At 38.1% G+C, this 16360-nt stretch overlaps 2 protein-coding genes across 2 annotated transcripts in view; both read right to left on the bottom strand.

Annotated features, from left to right (window-relative positions):
* The window catches only part of bma (SCY1-like protein bma), a 150479-nt gene extending 134858 nt beyond the window's left edge, over positions 1 to 15621 (bottom strand). Inside the window, exon 1 of the mRNA XM_089838711.1 lies at positions 15492 to 15621. The gene's annotated coding sequence lies outside the window, so the exon portion shown is untranslated. The remainder of the gene's footprint in view (positions 1 to 15491) is intronic.
* LOC149717377 (uncharacterized) lies at positions 9860 to 12797 on the bottom strand. Its single transcript, XM_089834538.1, has 3 exons — positions 12052 to 12797; positions 10973 to 11454; positions 9860 to 10862 (listed from the first exon to the last, which is right to left on the bottom strand). Exons 2-3 carry the CDS (start codon positions 11434 to 11436, stop codon positions 10217 to 10219), a joined length of 1110 nt encoding a protein of 369 aa, XP_089690664.1. The 5' UTR covers positions 11437 to 11454; positions 12052 to 12797; the 3' UTR covers positions 9860 to 10216.
* Positions 15622 to 16360: the final 739 nt, after the last annotated feature.

The following is a 16360-nucleotide window of genomic DNA, read 5'->3' as shown; positions in this document are numbered from 1 at the left end:
ACGAGTGACTCAAGATATGCCCACAAATCCCTCGTAGAAATTAACACAAGATATATGGGGCCACAATTATTCCTAGTTGCTGTATGCATTGGTGCGGAATATACAGCGTATAAGATACACATTGGAAAATAGTACCATTACTTGTTGAATAAAGTCCACCAGAAAAGGTTTTCCTTTGAAAGAAAAATCCATTTATGGTTTTTTCAATCTCACTTCAAGTCTTCTTCAAACCCATATCAATTTATAAAACGTGAAAAAGGCTTAAACCCATTGCATTTTCGTTTAGAACAACCTGAAGATTGTTGGATATATAGCACAAGTGCTCCTTGGAGGCGCACTTCACTTCTCTCACCTTTCTACCTATTCTTCTTTACGTTATAAAAGTATTCAAGGTATTCTACGGCCAAACAGTCCCAATTTGCTGTTGATCATAATATAAAAGAAAGGTATGGGGGCTAATACCACTAGAGGGCAAACTTGGACTGAATTCTAGTGTATATTCATCTCTAAAGCGGAAGGAAAACGTTCCCACCGCAGCAATTTGAATATATAGCGCTCGTATATAGTGTATATATAGCGCTCGTATATAGTGTATATATAGCTTCAGGTAGAACCCGAAGAAGATCAACAAGACCCGAAGCGTCGGGAGTTGGGACTAGGGACTATGGGATGTATTAGACTATAGTGCCGCCTAGGTACCAATCCTATCAACAAAGTTATACCCCTAGTTCTTATACTGCATCCCTTAACCGGAATATAGGTCACCGGGTTAGCTCCAGATCCCACGGACCCTATCTCTCTCTCTCTCTTACTGCCTGCATGCGCGTGTGTTCTTCCGTCTCTCGTTATCCTGAAAGAAAACCAGGAATTGATCCCAAGTTTCAATGAATATTTATTGAAGATTCGCGATTCAGGAATAATATGGAAGCCTTAATTAATAAGTTAAAGGTCAAATAACCATTAGGGAACTATTTTAAGAAGAATTTCAAATAAAAGAGGTAGAATAAAGCTTCGTTTAATTAATTTGCGCGAGAAATAATGGTTAAGCCTAAATTTAAACAATTTCAAATTAGGCTTAGCCATGTTTATGTTTTGCTTTAGTTTTCGTATAAAAATGGATGAAGGATTCGCTAGAAAAAGATGTTTGACTTTCGACAGGATGTGCAACTCCACATACTAAAAGTATTTTAAATTTTCTTGAAGTATTTTTAAACCAGATCAGATCTTGTAATGTTTATATTTCTCTATGGAGGTCAATATTGTTTTGCGAGTTAGACCCAAGGTTTCCCGACCAAAGGGTACACTATTTCACAACCTAATTTGACTGTTTATTAATTATTATAATTGTTTGAACTGAGGGATTTTGCTAAATTTTTCCACCAACTAACAAATACTGATCCCAGAAATTATTAAGAAATTGTAAAGGTTTTTATTCACGGTAATATTGGGTAAATTCTAAGGAAAATCTTTATGTTTACTCTCTTCTCTTTAGGTCCGTGGGTTAGGCTTAGTGGGTCCTTTTCTCTAACAAAGTATTTCAACGTAATAAGCACCCTCTTTAAAAACAATGACGTCGTCGGGTACGTAGCCTTTAAGTTTGTTAAAAAAAAGTATCTCCCCAGTTAAAAAAAAAATATTTAAAGGTGAAAAAAAGGTGGGCGAAGAACTCGTTACCCTCTTCAAAAAATTTCTTCAACCTAGAGCAGCAGTGGCGACGGCGGCGACGACGTCTCTCTCTCTCTCTCTCTCTCTCTCTCTCTCTTTTTGTTCTGGTTTTCGTTTGACCCGTATCCGGAAAAATCGATTTTATACTCAGATTTATTTTTAAAGTTTCTTACTCGAGAGCACCCACTCTCGAAATTCCCCCTTTTTTACTTGAGACGTCGCCTCAAGCTTCAAATTAAGACAACGTCAATGATTATTTTTAGACCTAGAATAGTATAACGTTGCTAATTTAAAATTCCCTAAAGATTTTTGCGTTGAAATGAACTCCTTTTTAATTGGAAAGTATTTAGTTACTGAAACTGACACAAAGTTAAAAACATTTCAAATACAGGGAGTTTCTGATAAGTCTGACCAGGGATAGATTTAATTTTAGAATCAGGAATGGAGAACGGTTAGTATTTACTTCAGTCCCACTCATAGTACAGACTGCCCAGTATAGAGCCACTCCCTCCAACACGTAACGAAAAGTTTAAATTATATTATTGGCTCACTTAAAAACTACGTTTTGATGACGTTGCTGACGGGGACGGCGAAAAATACGTAATTCCTTTTTACCTCTGTCGCTATGACCCGCCTCTTCATTCATACCCCTCCGTCCCGTGGAAGGGGGTCCGGGACTTTGGCACGCGCCCACATTACTCTGTTCTCCATTCCTACTTCTAAAATTAAATCTATCCCAGGTGGTACTGATAAGAATGTAGAAGTGTGCATAAGCTGGTAAAGTAAAGCTAATTAGTCATCATATTTGACTATTTCCTTGTTTTAGGCACCAATCAATGTTTGGTTGCCCATTATCTCCATAACTAAATGTTGTAGACCCCATGTTCTTTGACACCACTTCCCACCCAGTTTGACCCAAAAGAACACACCCTTTTAATATACATCAATCTTATCAGAAACACCTTGTATGTTAACTGTCATAACCCAATCCGTTATTTTCGCACCCCTTGACTAAACTTTCGTCAAAGGTTTGCGTGTTGAAAGACTGACACCCTCGTGAGACGTGTATAACCTTTTTCTACAAACCCACCTCGTCTGTGACCCTCTGACCCACTGCCCCTCCTTAAACCGTCAATTCCTCTCTTCCTTCTCTGTCCCCTCAGTCTTCATTCCCTTCTCTAGCTAGCTTTTGCAGTAGGTTCAAAACAACTCACTATAGCTCAGCCTCTCACCGTCCCAAAATCCTTGTTTTAATTTCCTTCCGTAGTCAGAAGGTAGGTATAGCCTATCGACAGGTTCGGTTTTCAGGAGCAACCAAGGCCCGAGATCTGGCAGGCATACCCCGAAAGGAAACTACAGGTAACTTATTCGGCATCTAAACCCCGGGATCAATAGAGGAGTATGGGGAAGGCCTTCCCTTCCTCGCCTTCACTTCACGTCACCTTCCAACCTCTATCTCTCATCCTGGGAGCTTGGTTCACCGTAATTCCGACCCAGTCGAACTGTGCACGCGGCAAAGGCCTAATTATGAGAAAGTGTCCGCGGGGAGAGTTGGCAGGTATAGTTAAATCGTTAAGTTGGTGGGTTTTAGGCTAGTCGTAGATGGCACTTGGACAGAAGCAAAGTCTCTGAGAAAAGGGAGTGAAGCGTAGGCTGATGCGGTTTACCTACGCCGTTATGTTCAGCCAACTGTTTTAATTTGGACGCAGATCGACGCGCGGAGAGTCGTTCTAGTTGCGGGCGCCCTTTCTGTAGGAGTCTAGTCTTAGGTTTTGTTGGGTAATGGGTAAGAGAGAAAGGATGCGGGAAGAGCAGCTACAATTCTCTCCTCATCCTTCCAGAAATATAACGGAGTATCTATCATCACGCACTTATAGTCGATTACAGTCCAAAAGAGAATGAGAGAGGAAGAGAGAGAAGACTGAGAGCGTTCAGAATATCCATCCACTCACCGAAACTCATCCTCGTCTCGTTTCCCATCTTTTCCACTATTTCGTTGCGTTAGGCCTAAAAGAGTCTTTGTACAGGGTGTGAGTCTAAACCAGTTTACCAAGAAAACTAAAATCTAGCAGGGACGTTACTGTTAAGCACCAGTATAAGTATGACACTACGTATACTTCGTAATGCTAGACAACAAACTTATGGACCATATCTTATGAACTTATGGTAGTAGGTACGAACCAAGTAAGGTTTTTTGCAGTCCGTGGTCATATTGAAAGATGGCAGGTAACAATGCAATGAAAAACAGCTTCTATTTGCAGTAACTTCAGCGCGTTTCAACCGATTTCACTAATAGTTAGGATACATACTACCATAACTTCATAACTTTATGAACTTATGATACTACGGTTTCGTCTTAACCTATGGCATTTAGAATAAAAACTATCCGCCATCCTTCAAAATGGTGGCTCGAAAAGCAACAAAAATGTTATAAAACGGATTTAAAGGTCCTTTTACTGCTAGTTTTTTTATAAAATTAAAAATACTATGTTGATCTGAAGCAAAACTTTTTTTCTTTCACTTCGTTAGGCCCGCGTTATAATTTAGTCTTAAAATGTTTTGCAAGAGAAAAAATATTTAAGATTAAACATTATTAAAATGTCACACCCGAAGAATTTAAAAACGAATTTGCATAAATGAAGCGATCATAAATTATTCAAACTATAGTTAGAATACTTGAGGGTATAACTAATTAGCTTACGAGGAAACAGTTTTCACACCCTGTATAACAGAACGGTGATGTCTCCAAGACCGCGGGGCTAAATCTTGGGTTTACTTAACGCCCGCTTAACCATCGTACCGGACCATCTATACGGAGATCTGAACTTTTAAGAAAAGGTGGGGGTTTACACAGATACACACACTCTCTCTTTCTTGGGATTGGATTTTTGAAAACGCCTTACGGCGTATAATTTGTTACCGACAACTTTGGCGACGGACGTCTCGTACCACCAGATTAAGGCCTTCTCATAAGCCAAAGTCATAATCTCTTGTGACAGGCGATAATTCTTAATTATTACTAGAGTTTTCAGTTAAAACGCTTATTAGATAATGGAACTTTTAAACTGAAATGAACGCTCTTAATATCTGTGTAAAGATGATATAATCTCGAGAATTTTCCCGTTCCACTTGAAAGGATCAGAAATTTGTTTTGAGTTAATACAACCACTAGAAACTCGAGAAAGATATATTGTAGGTGAGGAAAAGGCGGGAAAAATTGTGGTGGGTGGTGATATTTTGGCTGTTAATATGGATAATGAGTTTAAAATAGCCCAAGTACGTGGATAAAAGAGACTGTAGACTGTATGCAATTTATATTTGTTAAGTTTAAGTTTCGTAGTAGCTAGGCCTAATTCGAAATTGAAATAAATTTTTAAAGCACGTTGGGCTTTCTTGGCGCCATAAATAGCAGTAGAACATGAATATAAGAGACCCTACACGTTCTGAAATTTAAATTTGTTAAGTTTAAATCTCTTAGGAGCTAAGCCTAATTCGAAATTGAAAATTTAAAAACACGTGGGGCTTTACTTGCGCCATAAATAGCCGAATAACATGAATAGAAGAGACTGTAGACGTTCTACAATTTAATTTTGTTAAGTTTAAATTTCAAAATTTATAATTTAAAAGCACTGTGCCATCTCTTTTTTAACGGATTTCAAAAAGATAAATTTAAAGACTGTCAAATGCAGTTAATTTAAAATGGATTTCAAACCTTTCCAAGTTCTAAATCTCATCACAACCGGTGGTCGAGGTATATTAACTGCTTTAATGGGAGTATAAATACCCAAATGTCGGGTACATTTTAGTGTAACAGTTACTTTAAATATGGCGTTATTAGTGGACGATTTTATTATTTACTTCATACTCTCTTTAGAATTCTTACGCGCCCTTTAAAAAATAAAATATCTTTCCAGATTTTGTAGTCGTAAAGAAATAAACGAGTTTTCAACTATAGTTTTTTTTCAACACACACGAAATTCTGAAAAACCAATAAAATTTCTAGTCTATACTTTTTGTTACTTTTTAGCGTAGTTTAAACCTTTTTTCTACAGAATTTGGTGTTGCCTAGAACCCATATAAGGCAAAAGAAGGTTCAAGCTGTAGATGAATTACTAAAAAAGGAATACATAGATTTCTTCCACTTGGTATATTAAGTGGCCACAGACCCCATATTAATATCTGTTTGAAGGCAAGGGGAAGGGCTTAAAACGTAGTGAAACGTCACGCTTCTCCATTCTAGCATTTCATTGGCTATTACAATATAAAGGACAACCGTCGATCCTAAGTTTACTCGTTCATAACACTCAAAGAGAACTTTTTTACATTCTAGTATACAGCGCTCATAGGTTAAATACATTATGCATGACGTCAGGGGTGCAAGTTCCTACATCTCCCCTTTAAATCAAGCAGAAAGGCACCTGCAGAAAATGATATACTGTTTAAGATTCCAAGTGGAAGAAATCTATGCAATCCTGCTAAAACTAAAGGTTTGGAAAATTAACGTTAATAATTTTGGGTAATTGGGTAATATTATCTTTTTATGCCAATGCTAAAAAAAATTTACATCACAATTGGAGCGATAACAAATCCAGGAATGGATGGATTTTGCTTTAAAAAAAGATATTTTTTATTTTTTTGCCAAAACGAAAAAAGATTAGAGTTGCCTCACTAGCTAGCTAGCATCATAACCGAGATGGTAAACACTCCAAGAACTTACTGAAGTATACAATATGGCTTTAAGATATGTTCCATAAGTATGACACTTCTTATACATCGTAATGCTAGAGACTTACTTAGAATTAATTCGAGAACGACAAGCGAGAATTGACTACACGCAGTTTTGCAGTCCATCTTCCTATTTAGTTTGTACCAAGAAGCGATATCTAGTTTATTAGGGAGAAGGTATAAATTCGCCTTATTTCTAGTTTTAACTCCAGTTCAAACGTAGGTCCAGAGTTAATCCCCACCTCCAATTACAACCAGCATCTCATTGGTTCTTGAAAACTAAGGTCAGCGCGACGCGAATGACGAAAATTACGTATTTTCCGACTGAGGAGAGGCGAAATAGCCCGGCCTCCTTTTACGTCCCTCTTGTATTTTGAAAGGGGGACTGCATGGGACTATGCCGCGCGAATACTTAGCCATCTTATACCTTCTCCTTAACAAACTAGATATCACTTCTTTTTATACTAAGCTTTTGACCGCGCCTTCACCAGGCGTCGCTTTACCTCGAATCTATGACTACGTCACTCACTTCACGACAAACTCTCAGTAGTAACCAGTGACAAACTTACGGAACATATCTTAAGAACTTATACTTTAACTATAGCAAAAACTTAAATTTGAACAGGAGTGCCTAACCTCTCGATCATAACATATACTCTTAAATCCCAACTCGCTTTGAATGTATTTAAATTCCGAGTAAAAAAAAAATAAGTTTTCATTTTTTTCCCTTGAGATAGGCAAAAATATTTCTGACAAGCAAGTTTTTTTTCTTTCATACGCTTGGTTTGCTGCTACAGGGTTCAAGCTATTCCCCGCACAATTCTAGGTATATTCAATTTGGAGTCAATTCTCGATGGAATTTCTTACTCCAGAAGGAAATGAAAAAAACAAATTTATGAACGTTCCTACTTTAATTCTGGTCTAGCTTAGTGCTTAGATGGTACAGCCAAAGCCTTTCTCTAGAAGGAACCAAATCGGATTTCGGAAAGACTGTACATTTAGAGATGCCTAACAAGATGGCCTATGGGTTAGTGCATTGCAGCTACATTGTTCTTACTATTGAAGGCATACCTTAGCTCATATTATTCAAATAGGTACGACCTGGCTGTAACTACTACTACTACTACTACAGCACCACCGACGCCTTGCATGAAACTAATAACCAACTCATATAAATGATGAGGCTAAAAAGTGAAGAAAAAAAAACCCTATTGGATTTGGTGTGCGTTATAGCTAGCGTAGCATGGATTTACGTTTAATGCAAAATCAATGAAGTCAAACAACTTAGGTTTCTTTTTATCATGGAAAGAGAATGTTATTCATAAATCTCAGCGAGAAAAAGGTAGACCAATTGCCTTTGCATTGTCAGAGTCCGTTTTAAAGCCATTGTAACCTACCACCAATCTCAAACCCTGATAAATTGCAGAACGTCTAAGCACAACCCTAACCCAAGCCTAACCTATTTTCCAACAAATACCCTAAACTATAATATTTATTATATAATTTTGAGTCTAAAAGACGCAATCGTATATATAAATAAATTTGACCTTTAAAACATACACACATTTTTTAAAAGAATTAAAATAAAACAAAAGAAAAAATATTATTAAAAATTGCGAAACACCATGCAGCACCTGACTCATCATACATTCGTGATTTCAAAGCTATCCCCTTTATGCACGGAAATTCATAAAAGCATCAGCTGTTTCTAAATTATAAATTATTTAAAATTGAGAATATTTAAATAAGCCCGGGGAGAGACAAGGGAGAGTTTATAATTCGCTTTCTTTCAAATCATAAACGAAAAAACATTAAAAATGACCTTGAAAACTATACATGTATAATTTCTCATGGCCATCAATAAATTATATTCGTGACTAATTTCAACAGACATAGCTTTATAATAACAGAAAACTTAACTTTAAACAAATCCGTATGTTTAATATTTTTAGGAGAAAAATAAAGAGTTACGGTTTAGCCACGCGTGAATTGAAAGCAGCTGTCCCTATACTTTAAATTACTGTCTTTGAAGGGTGCTAATTTCTGATAGGAAATGAAGGTTTCCATTTACAAAATTGGCATCTTTCAAGAGTGAAAACTTTCATCTTTTCTTTTTAGTTATAGATATCTATAATATTGGCGTGATTTGATCATTAAATAAACAATGGATTTTCAATCGATTTACAGAAAATTAGGATCTTAGGTGAAGTCATTGTGTATTCAAAACCTTCTAGTCAAATATTGTGCGATAGCTAAGCTACCCGGCCTTGAACTTTTGTTAGAAAGAGAAGAGTTTCTTGTCTACGTATACACTAAACACTAAATGTTTTGGTCCCATCATAAGTTCATAAGATATGTTCCATAAGTTTGTCACTGGTTACTAAGAGCCTGGCATGAAGTGACGTAGGTCAGAGATTCTCATAAAGCGACGCCTGGTGCATGAGGCGCTGTCAAAGGCTTAGTACAGACTAAATAGGAAGATGGAAGTCTGCAATTTAACCGAGTGTATATAGGACTTCAATCCTGGCTTGTAGTTCTCGAACTAGCTCGAGCTGTAAGTCTCGAGCATTACGAAGTATAGGTAGTGTCACACTTATGGAACACGTCTTATAAACTTAAGGTCTCATCCATATGAACATAAGTTTATAAGGTATGTTCCATAAGTGTGTTACTGGTTAATGAGAGCTTGTCATGAAGTGACGTAGGCGAAACGTCATAGATTCTCGTAAAGCGACGCCTAGTGAGGCGCTGTCAAAGGCTAAGGACAGACTTAATAGGAAGATGGACTGCAAAACCGAGTGTAGTCAATTCTCGCGTCGTTCTCGAACTAGCTCTCAGTAAGTCTCTAGCATTACGAAGTATAGGAACTGTCATACTTATGGAACATCTTATAAACTTATGATATGAAATATCCGCATGATGTTCTTTTTCTACTAATAAATTATTATGCAACTTTCAAATTCAATAAAAGAAATGCTTAATTAATTATGGGTTAATCCTGAAGGTAAAATGTTACTGGTCTACAATAGGACGTTCTTTACAGCAGGATTAATGGCTTGGGGTCGGGGGTCAAATCAAATCACTTCTAAAACCTTCCCTTGGGTTTATAAATATAAACCATGCAATTAGGTTAAATTCGGTAAATAATTATGACTGTAAGTTAAGAACAAACATAGGTGCAAACAAATAAAGAAACCACTTTCTGAAATATAAGAGTGGAAGGTCTTTAAACTAAAAGTTGCCAGTATAAAAATAAATAAATAATATAGCTTATTTTTCTTTTAAAAGCTGGTTTTTTTCACATTGGGTGAAAATTCGTTTTTTCTCTCGAAAAACAAATACTCGTTACGTAAACCCTTATACTAAAGACGTTTTTATTTTGATAACATCCCTCGTTTCCCGTCACGTTTCGACTAAATTATATTCCTACGCTAAAAGTAGAAATAATTAAAATAAAAAAGTAATTGGAAACACTTTATATTATATTTAATTAACGCCATTAAAATATCTCCTATACAGAATAAAAAAAATCAAGAAAAACTAGTCCTTAGAAAACACCTTCATGTATTTTCGTTTGAATTAAAAAACCCGGAAAAGATCTATAAGTAGAAAAATTAGGCTTAACGATGCTATCTTTTAAATGGTAGGGAAAAAATATCCCGGAGATCTACATGTAAGATTAGATAAGAGAGCGGGGAGTCGGGATTTGACCTAAGCCTAACGAATAATAACATTAACAATAGAACGGGAACACTTCATCCGAAGTTACTGCTCTACAATCGTGGGTTTTCGTAATCTTGAAGCTGTAGTTATTAATACGTTAAATTCATATGACGGTTTCATCCAACTTATCCCATTCTCTCCGCTGATGTTTCAAAGCTTCCACAATAATCGTAATAATCTCTGAATTAATCGAGCCACGCCCCCTGGCTCTTAGGGCTACCTCTAAAGTGGTCCATTCCTCCTCTTCGCTGGTCCTAATATGAATATCGCCTTTCCCGGCTTGTAAAAGGGCCCTAACGACCCTGGTTGACCCGGTCTCGATTGCGATATGTAGTGGCGTCTTGCCTCTAGCGTTCCGGCAATTTGCTTCCGTGTCCGGATGCAATATTAAGGCTCTGACAATTCCGGGATAATTTTTACTCGCGGCCAAATGTAACGGGGTATCCAAATAAGAATCGGCTAGGTTAACGTTGGGCCTGCGTTCCAGGAGTCGGGATACCAATTCGCCCATTCCCTTACGGGCTGCGTAATGTAGAGCGGTTTGTCCGTAACGATCGACCAAATTCAGGTTGGCGCCCCGGGAAATGAGAAGAACGGCTACGGGAACGTTGCCCTTTTCGATGGCGCATAATAGAGGGGTCAAACCGCAAACGTTTCGGAGGTCAGGGTCAGCCCCGGCTTCCAGGAGGATCTCAGCGGCTTTAACGCATGATTTTTGACCTTGACATACTCGATGTAAGGGCGTTTCCCTGTTTCGTTTTTTGGTATTTTAGGGATGGAGTGAATTAGAGCGTGTACGAAAACAATAGATTGCCTTGCGTAATCTTTTGAGTTAAATAATATTTTAGGCTTCACTTACTTTTGATGGTTGGTGGAATCCACAATGGCTTTTTCCGCCAAATCTTCTAGAAGAGGAAATAAGAACTTTTCGGTTTGTCCCATGGAGGAATTAGGCGCCACGCAAGCCTTGGCCAAAATATGCAAGGGCGACTGTCCACTCAAATTGTCTCTAACGTTAGGGTCCAAACTTTTATCGTCAAGAAGCAAACGCACAATATCGTAGTGTCCCAAACGTAGGGCGATATGTAAGGGACCCTCTCCTTGGGCGCTACTAACATTGACGTTGACGCCTTTACCCAAAAGTATCCGTACAGCGTCGATGTTACCCAATTGACAGGCTTCCAATAATGGGGCCCAACCTTTACGGTTCCAATCGGGCTCATCAGGATTGACCCCGCAATCCAATAGACGCTTTAAAGTATCCATATCACCCCGGGCAATAGCGTGATGTAAACTATTACTGACAACCACGGCGTAATCCATTTTGTTTTTAATTAAATTCTGGGGAAAAAAAGATGCATTTAAGAATTAGGAATGACTTTTCTTACAGAGAAATACAGATGAATGACAGTAATATGGATTGACTCATACGTAACTAAATTGAAAACGTTTTTCTTATCGTTAAATTTAAAGACGTCCTCATTTTTATTTCTGGTGATAGGATTAGAATTTCTTAAAGAGGTAGTGATACGTTTTTATATATAAAAAAATTGTATATAGACTCTAAAAGATAATTTTTAATAACATTAACTTTGTCCAACTACTCGCCTCTATCTAAATATGGCACTACATAAAGGCCTTTTCAGACGGTACAACTTTTGACTTAACTAGATGGCTCTAAAAATTGAGTCAGTTATCAATTTTAATTTGGTGGTTCAACTTGTAGAACTTCAGTTTACACGACCAAACTACTGCACTCAACACAAGTTGACTCATGTAAATGAATCAAAAAGTTGTATGGTCTACAAAGGTCACCTTGTCAAAAAATGTGTCACTATCTCTTAAATTAAAACCAACTAAAACCAGGTCCATTATCAACATACTGTCACCCATAAAAAAAGCAAACCAAACCAAACCAAAGAAACTAAATCAACTTACATAACTTCGATCTTGACTCAGTTAAATTGTTGTTGTCTCCTGATAGAAGGAAGAACTTTATCCTTTATAAATGCAGCTTAGCTTTTCAATGACCGAATTAATGCCGATAAACACATTTCCCGATCGCGGGGGTTTTTCAATTTGGTCCGGTTACAAAGTTTACAAACTCAATATGAGAACTTCGAACTTCAACTAATCAAATGGTTGCATGGAACACCCGCGTTTCGCGATTCAATTCTTTAATTCCTTCGCGTTTTGAGTACATACAGACAGACGGTATAGTTTCACCTAAAGGTTTCACGCCGTTTCTGTTATACAGTGGTTAAAACAACTCAAAGAGTTGTAGAACGGCCGAATGACCGGGTATTAATAAATAGCCAAAGCAAACTTCTCTCTAACAGAGGATAGCAGCAATGGGAGGAGGAGGACAGGAAGATTGGACGAGAGAGAGAGAGAGAGATTCTTAAAGATATAAGAACCGAAAAAACCTGCTTTTGTAAAAGTCGAAACATTCAACTCAAAGCCCCCCGAAGTTTCTTCATAAACACTTAAAGGTTTACCAAAAAGGTTATCCTCTCTCTCATTCTAGTCTGTACGTACTCTCAGACACACACACTCACACACACAACGCAGTGTTACTTTCGCATCCAGCTATTGAAGCTCTTTTTAAATAAAATACATATTTCCAAGTAACTCCCATTCGCGAGCGACGGAGTTAGATAACATTATTAGCCCTATGGTGTTAGCACTCCCCACTTGTTTGACAAGAGAGAGAGAGAGAGCCGTATAACATATTTTTTTGTTATCCGCAAGGAACTCTTCATCCGTTTTATATACCCAAAAGTTAAATCACAAGCACCGTTTCCTACTTCCGCCCCGGGGAGGTACGGGTGTTTTGGTTATGAAGGCATTGAAAAAATATTCGTACTATTTCTTCAATGTCCGGAACGGAACGACAAAAAAAAATAATATATGTATTTAAAAAAAATGTAATTATTGTAATAAGCGTGTAAGATATACCCTCAATTACGAGATGGGGCATTAAAATAGTAATTAGATCAGTAATTTGATCCTTTCAAGTTACGTGACAAGGTGGGTTAAGAAGAAGGTAAAGACGATGAAAAGTCAATTCTGAAAATTGAGAATTTCTAGGGCTACTCTGAAGCCAATATAATCCTTCTTTAGGCCTAGATATGTTCCATTAGTTTGTCACTGGTTAGAAACTGGAGCTTGTCATGAAGTGACGTAGGGCATAGATTCTCGTAAAGCGACGCCTGGTGACTGGGCGCTGTCAAAGGCTTAGTACAGACAAAATAGGAAGATGGACTGCAAAACTTAATGTAGTCAATTCTCGCTTGTCGTTCTCGAACTAGCTCGAGCTGTAAGTCTCTAGCATTACGAAGTCTAGGAAGTGTCATACTTATGTAACAGATCTTATAAACTTATGGTCCTACCTAACTTACTAAGCAAGGGCATCTTAAGAAGCTGGAAACGGGGTAGAGTTTCTTCGTGTCTTGATATCATTTTTCCAAGTAACAAAAAAATTACCGCTCATAATTTCTGATTATCCGAGAAGATAGGCCTCCCTCCCATCGTACTCGCAACGTTGCCTTAAGCCTAAAACTATTAAGAACTGACAATAATTACCCTTCCCAAAAACTTAAAAGGCTCTGCACCCCGCGTACTAATTTGAGAAACAGAATAAAAGAGGGAATTCGAAATAAGCATAGAGACAGACAAAGTATAGTCGTCGTTCGACCCCTGGGCTTTCTTTTCTTTCCGAAGTAAGGAGAAACAAGATGGCCCAAGGATCAGAGTCATAATAGTATCCACATAGCTCTCTACTTAATTAGCACAAATTAAATAGACGGGGGTTTATCGTCACTACTGAGATCGTTAGGACACCATTCTAAAAGTAACGTCAGTACATACTTCCTATTCAGGGCCGTCTTAACCATTGGGCCTGATGGGCACTGGCCCAGGGTCCCCACAAACATATTGTCTATGGAAGGGGCCACATTATTGTCATATATCTACTTAACATGGGAGTCCAGTGTACTGCATTGCCCAGGCCCAGGGTGTGAAAATTTTAAAAGCAGACATCTTCCTTTTAAATTAAGACAATAGGTAATCTTTCTTACCTAAAATAACGAGCAATTCAAAACCCACCTGACCTTGGTACCACAATACTCGAACGTACGAAAAAAATATCACCATAAAATTATCCCCTCCATTTCACTCACCCTTTAAATAGTTAAAGACGAGTAAAAATATTTGGTATTATCATAATACCACTACTAAAGGCCAGGTGAAACTAATAGCCTCATTGTAGATATACATCATACGATGTGGCTTAAAATACAGTTTTGTGGATAGCGTAGGTTTTGAAGGGTAAAATTATATAATTACGCCCGAGATGGGTTATGGTTATGGGAAACTTAAGTAAACTGGTTTCCTTTTCTTGTAAAAATATATACTATCAACTTCTTGTGGTCTTTTTCTTTACCATCAATGATTTCTTACCCCTTTAGGGCACCCGGCTCTGGGGTTTTAACTCATTAACAAGTTTTAAAAAGGGGTTTTTAAAATACAAAAATATTCCCTCGCTTATGAATAATAATTATTTTACACGTGCTTTTATTATTTATAGCACAAACGCGACCGACGGCCTCCAGGCGCTCGACGTTCAATTGTTTCCTAAATTATTTCCCAGCTAGGCGAATTTTAATTATGTTAAAGGTTTAGTAAAAGAATAACTTTGTGTTTGAATTTGCAAGGCATTACGAATCATATTAACAAGTTGGGCAGTCTTTAGTAATGATTGCACATGCGCAACCCTACCCTGCTACACCGACCTTGACCCTCGAACTTATAAGCCTAGGCCCAAGAAGTTCTCACTTCTCAGGCTCTTAGCACTACCTGTACCAGCTTTAACCAGAAGTAATTTTCATACTAGATTTGCTTCAGGGTCAGCCTAGGCACGCGGTGGTTTGAACGCGTACCACCATACTACCCCGGGTCCCCCACCCTGCTACACCGACCTTGACCCTTGAACTAATAGGCCTAGGCCTAGGAAATTATTAGGCTCTTAGAAGCTTTAAATAGAGTAATTTTCATACAAGATTTGTTTCAGGGCCAGCCTAGGCACGCAGTGGTTTGGGCGCGGACCACCATACTACCCCCACCCTGCTACACCGACCTTGACCCTTGAACTAATAGGCCTAGGCCTAAGAAGTTCTTGGGCTCTTAGCAGATTTAAATACAAGTAATTTTCATACAAGATTTACTTCAGGGCCAGCCTAAGCACGCAGTGGTTTGGGCGCGGACCACCATCCTGCACCACCTCTTTGCAAGACTCGCTCGCATGTATGTATCAATATGGCCGCTCCAAAGCTTTGCGCCCAAGTCTAGTCACTACTCATTAAACAAACGACACTTACTTTAAATTGAAGTCCATTTTCAATCGCCTCCGGATTACACTTCCAAAAAGCACGGAACTTCGAGTACATCTAACTGATCACAACCTAACATTATGTCAAAATGATCTCTTGCCACGATCCCAACGGAACTGTACGAGTCTAACCGAACACAAGCTATCGCCGCGACAAAAATGACTGCAACGTGCAATCCGACCCCGCTCCCTCCGATCTTTGAGCCACTTCACTGTCCATAATGACGTATAACCTTTTAATCCATGCGCTAATTATTATTTCAAAATAGTCCCTTGCTACTGTCCAATCAACAACAAGAACTAGCAGTTACGCAAGCCAGCGTACTGTTTTTAAAATCTGTCTGAAAACGTGACGTCACTCACGTGGTACCGATGAACTTTGATCTACCGAACTATTTTCAGAAACAAATGATGTCACTGCTCCAATCTAACACCCCAATGTCTATTATTGGCCTAAAAACGTTTTTCAAAACGAACTCGTCTAAGCCTATTTTTACCAATCCATTTCATAATACCTTTAAGCCTTTGCAAACCTAAAATGTGGTGTTAGGATGGAATAAAAGGTAGAAAAAACAGTCTACCTTTTAACCCAAACTCATAAACATCGTACATTTATGTTTGGGGAATAATATAAAAAGGTATTAAAACAAAGCTGGGGAAGTAGGAGGTTAGAGATATAATAAAAAGGGGTGGTTAGGTTATTTTCTTGATCTTTTTCTTAATCTCTTGGGCTACCAAAGAGGCCATGCCGTTTCCTAGCTAGCTATTCTGACCATGTTTCTCAATTCTGGGTGGGGTACTACAAGGAGTCAAAATAAAAAGTTAAAAAACTTTAAGAGATGGAGGGGGATTAAGTAT

The sequence above is a fragment of the Phalangium opilio genome, unplaced genomic scaffold (genome assembly GCF_054372755.1).
Source record: "Phalangium opilio isolate 3A_F unplaced genomic scaffold, DU_Popi_V2 ptg000003l_1, whole genome shotgun sequence".
Lineage (NCBI taxonomy): Eukaryota > Metazoa > Arthropoda > Arachnida > Opiliones > Phalangiidae > Phalangium > Phalangium opilio.
The sequence above is the reverse complement of the archived record's forward strand: the minus strand, read 5'-3'. Positions and strand labels throughout refer to the sequence as shown.

What these genes read in the sequence shown, in the direction of transcription:
- LOC149717377 (XM_089834538.1), bottom strand. Translation starts at nt 11,436, where the DNA reads ATGGATTACGCCGTGGTTGTCAGTAATAGTTTACATCACGCTATTGCC. An exon ending in GATTCCACCAACCATCAAAA is followed by an intron (nt 10,863 to 10,972) that starts GTAAGTGAAGCC and finishes AAAACGAAACAG; the next exon opens with GGAAACGCCCTTACATCGAG.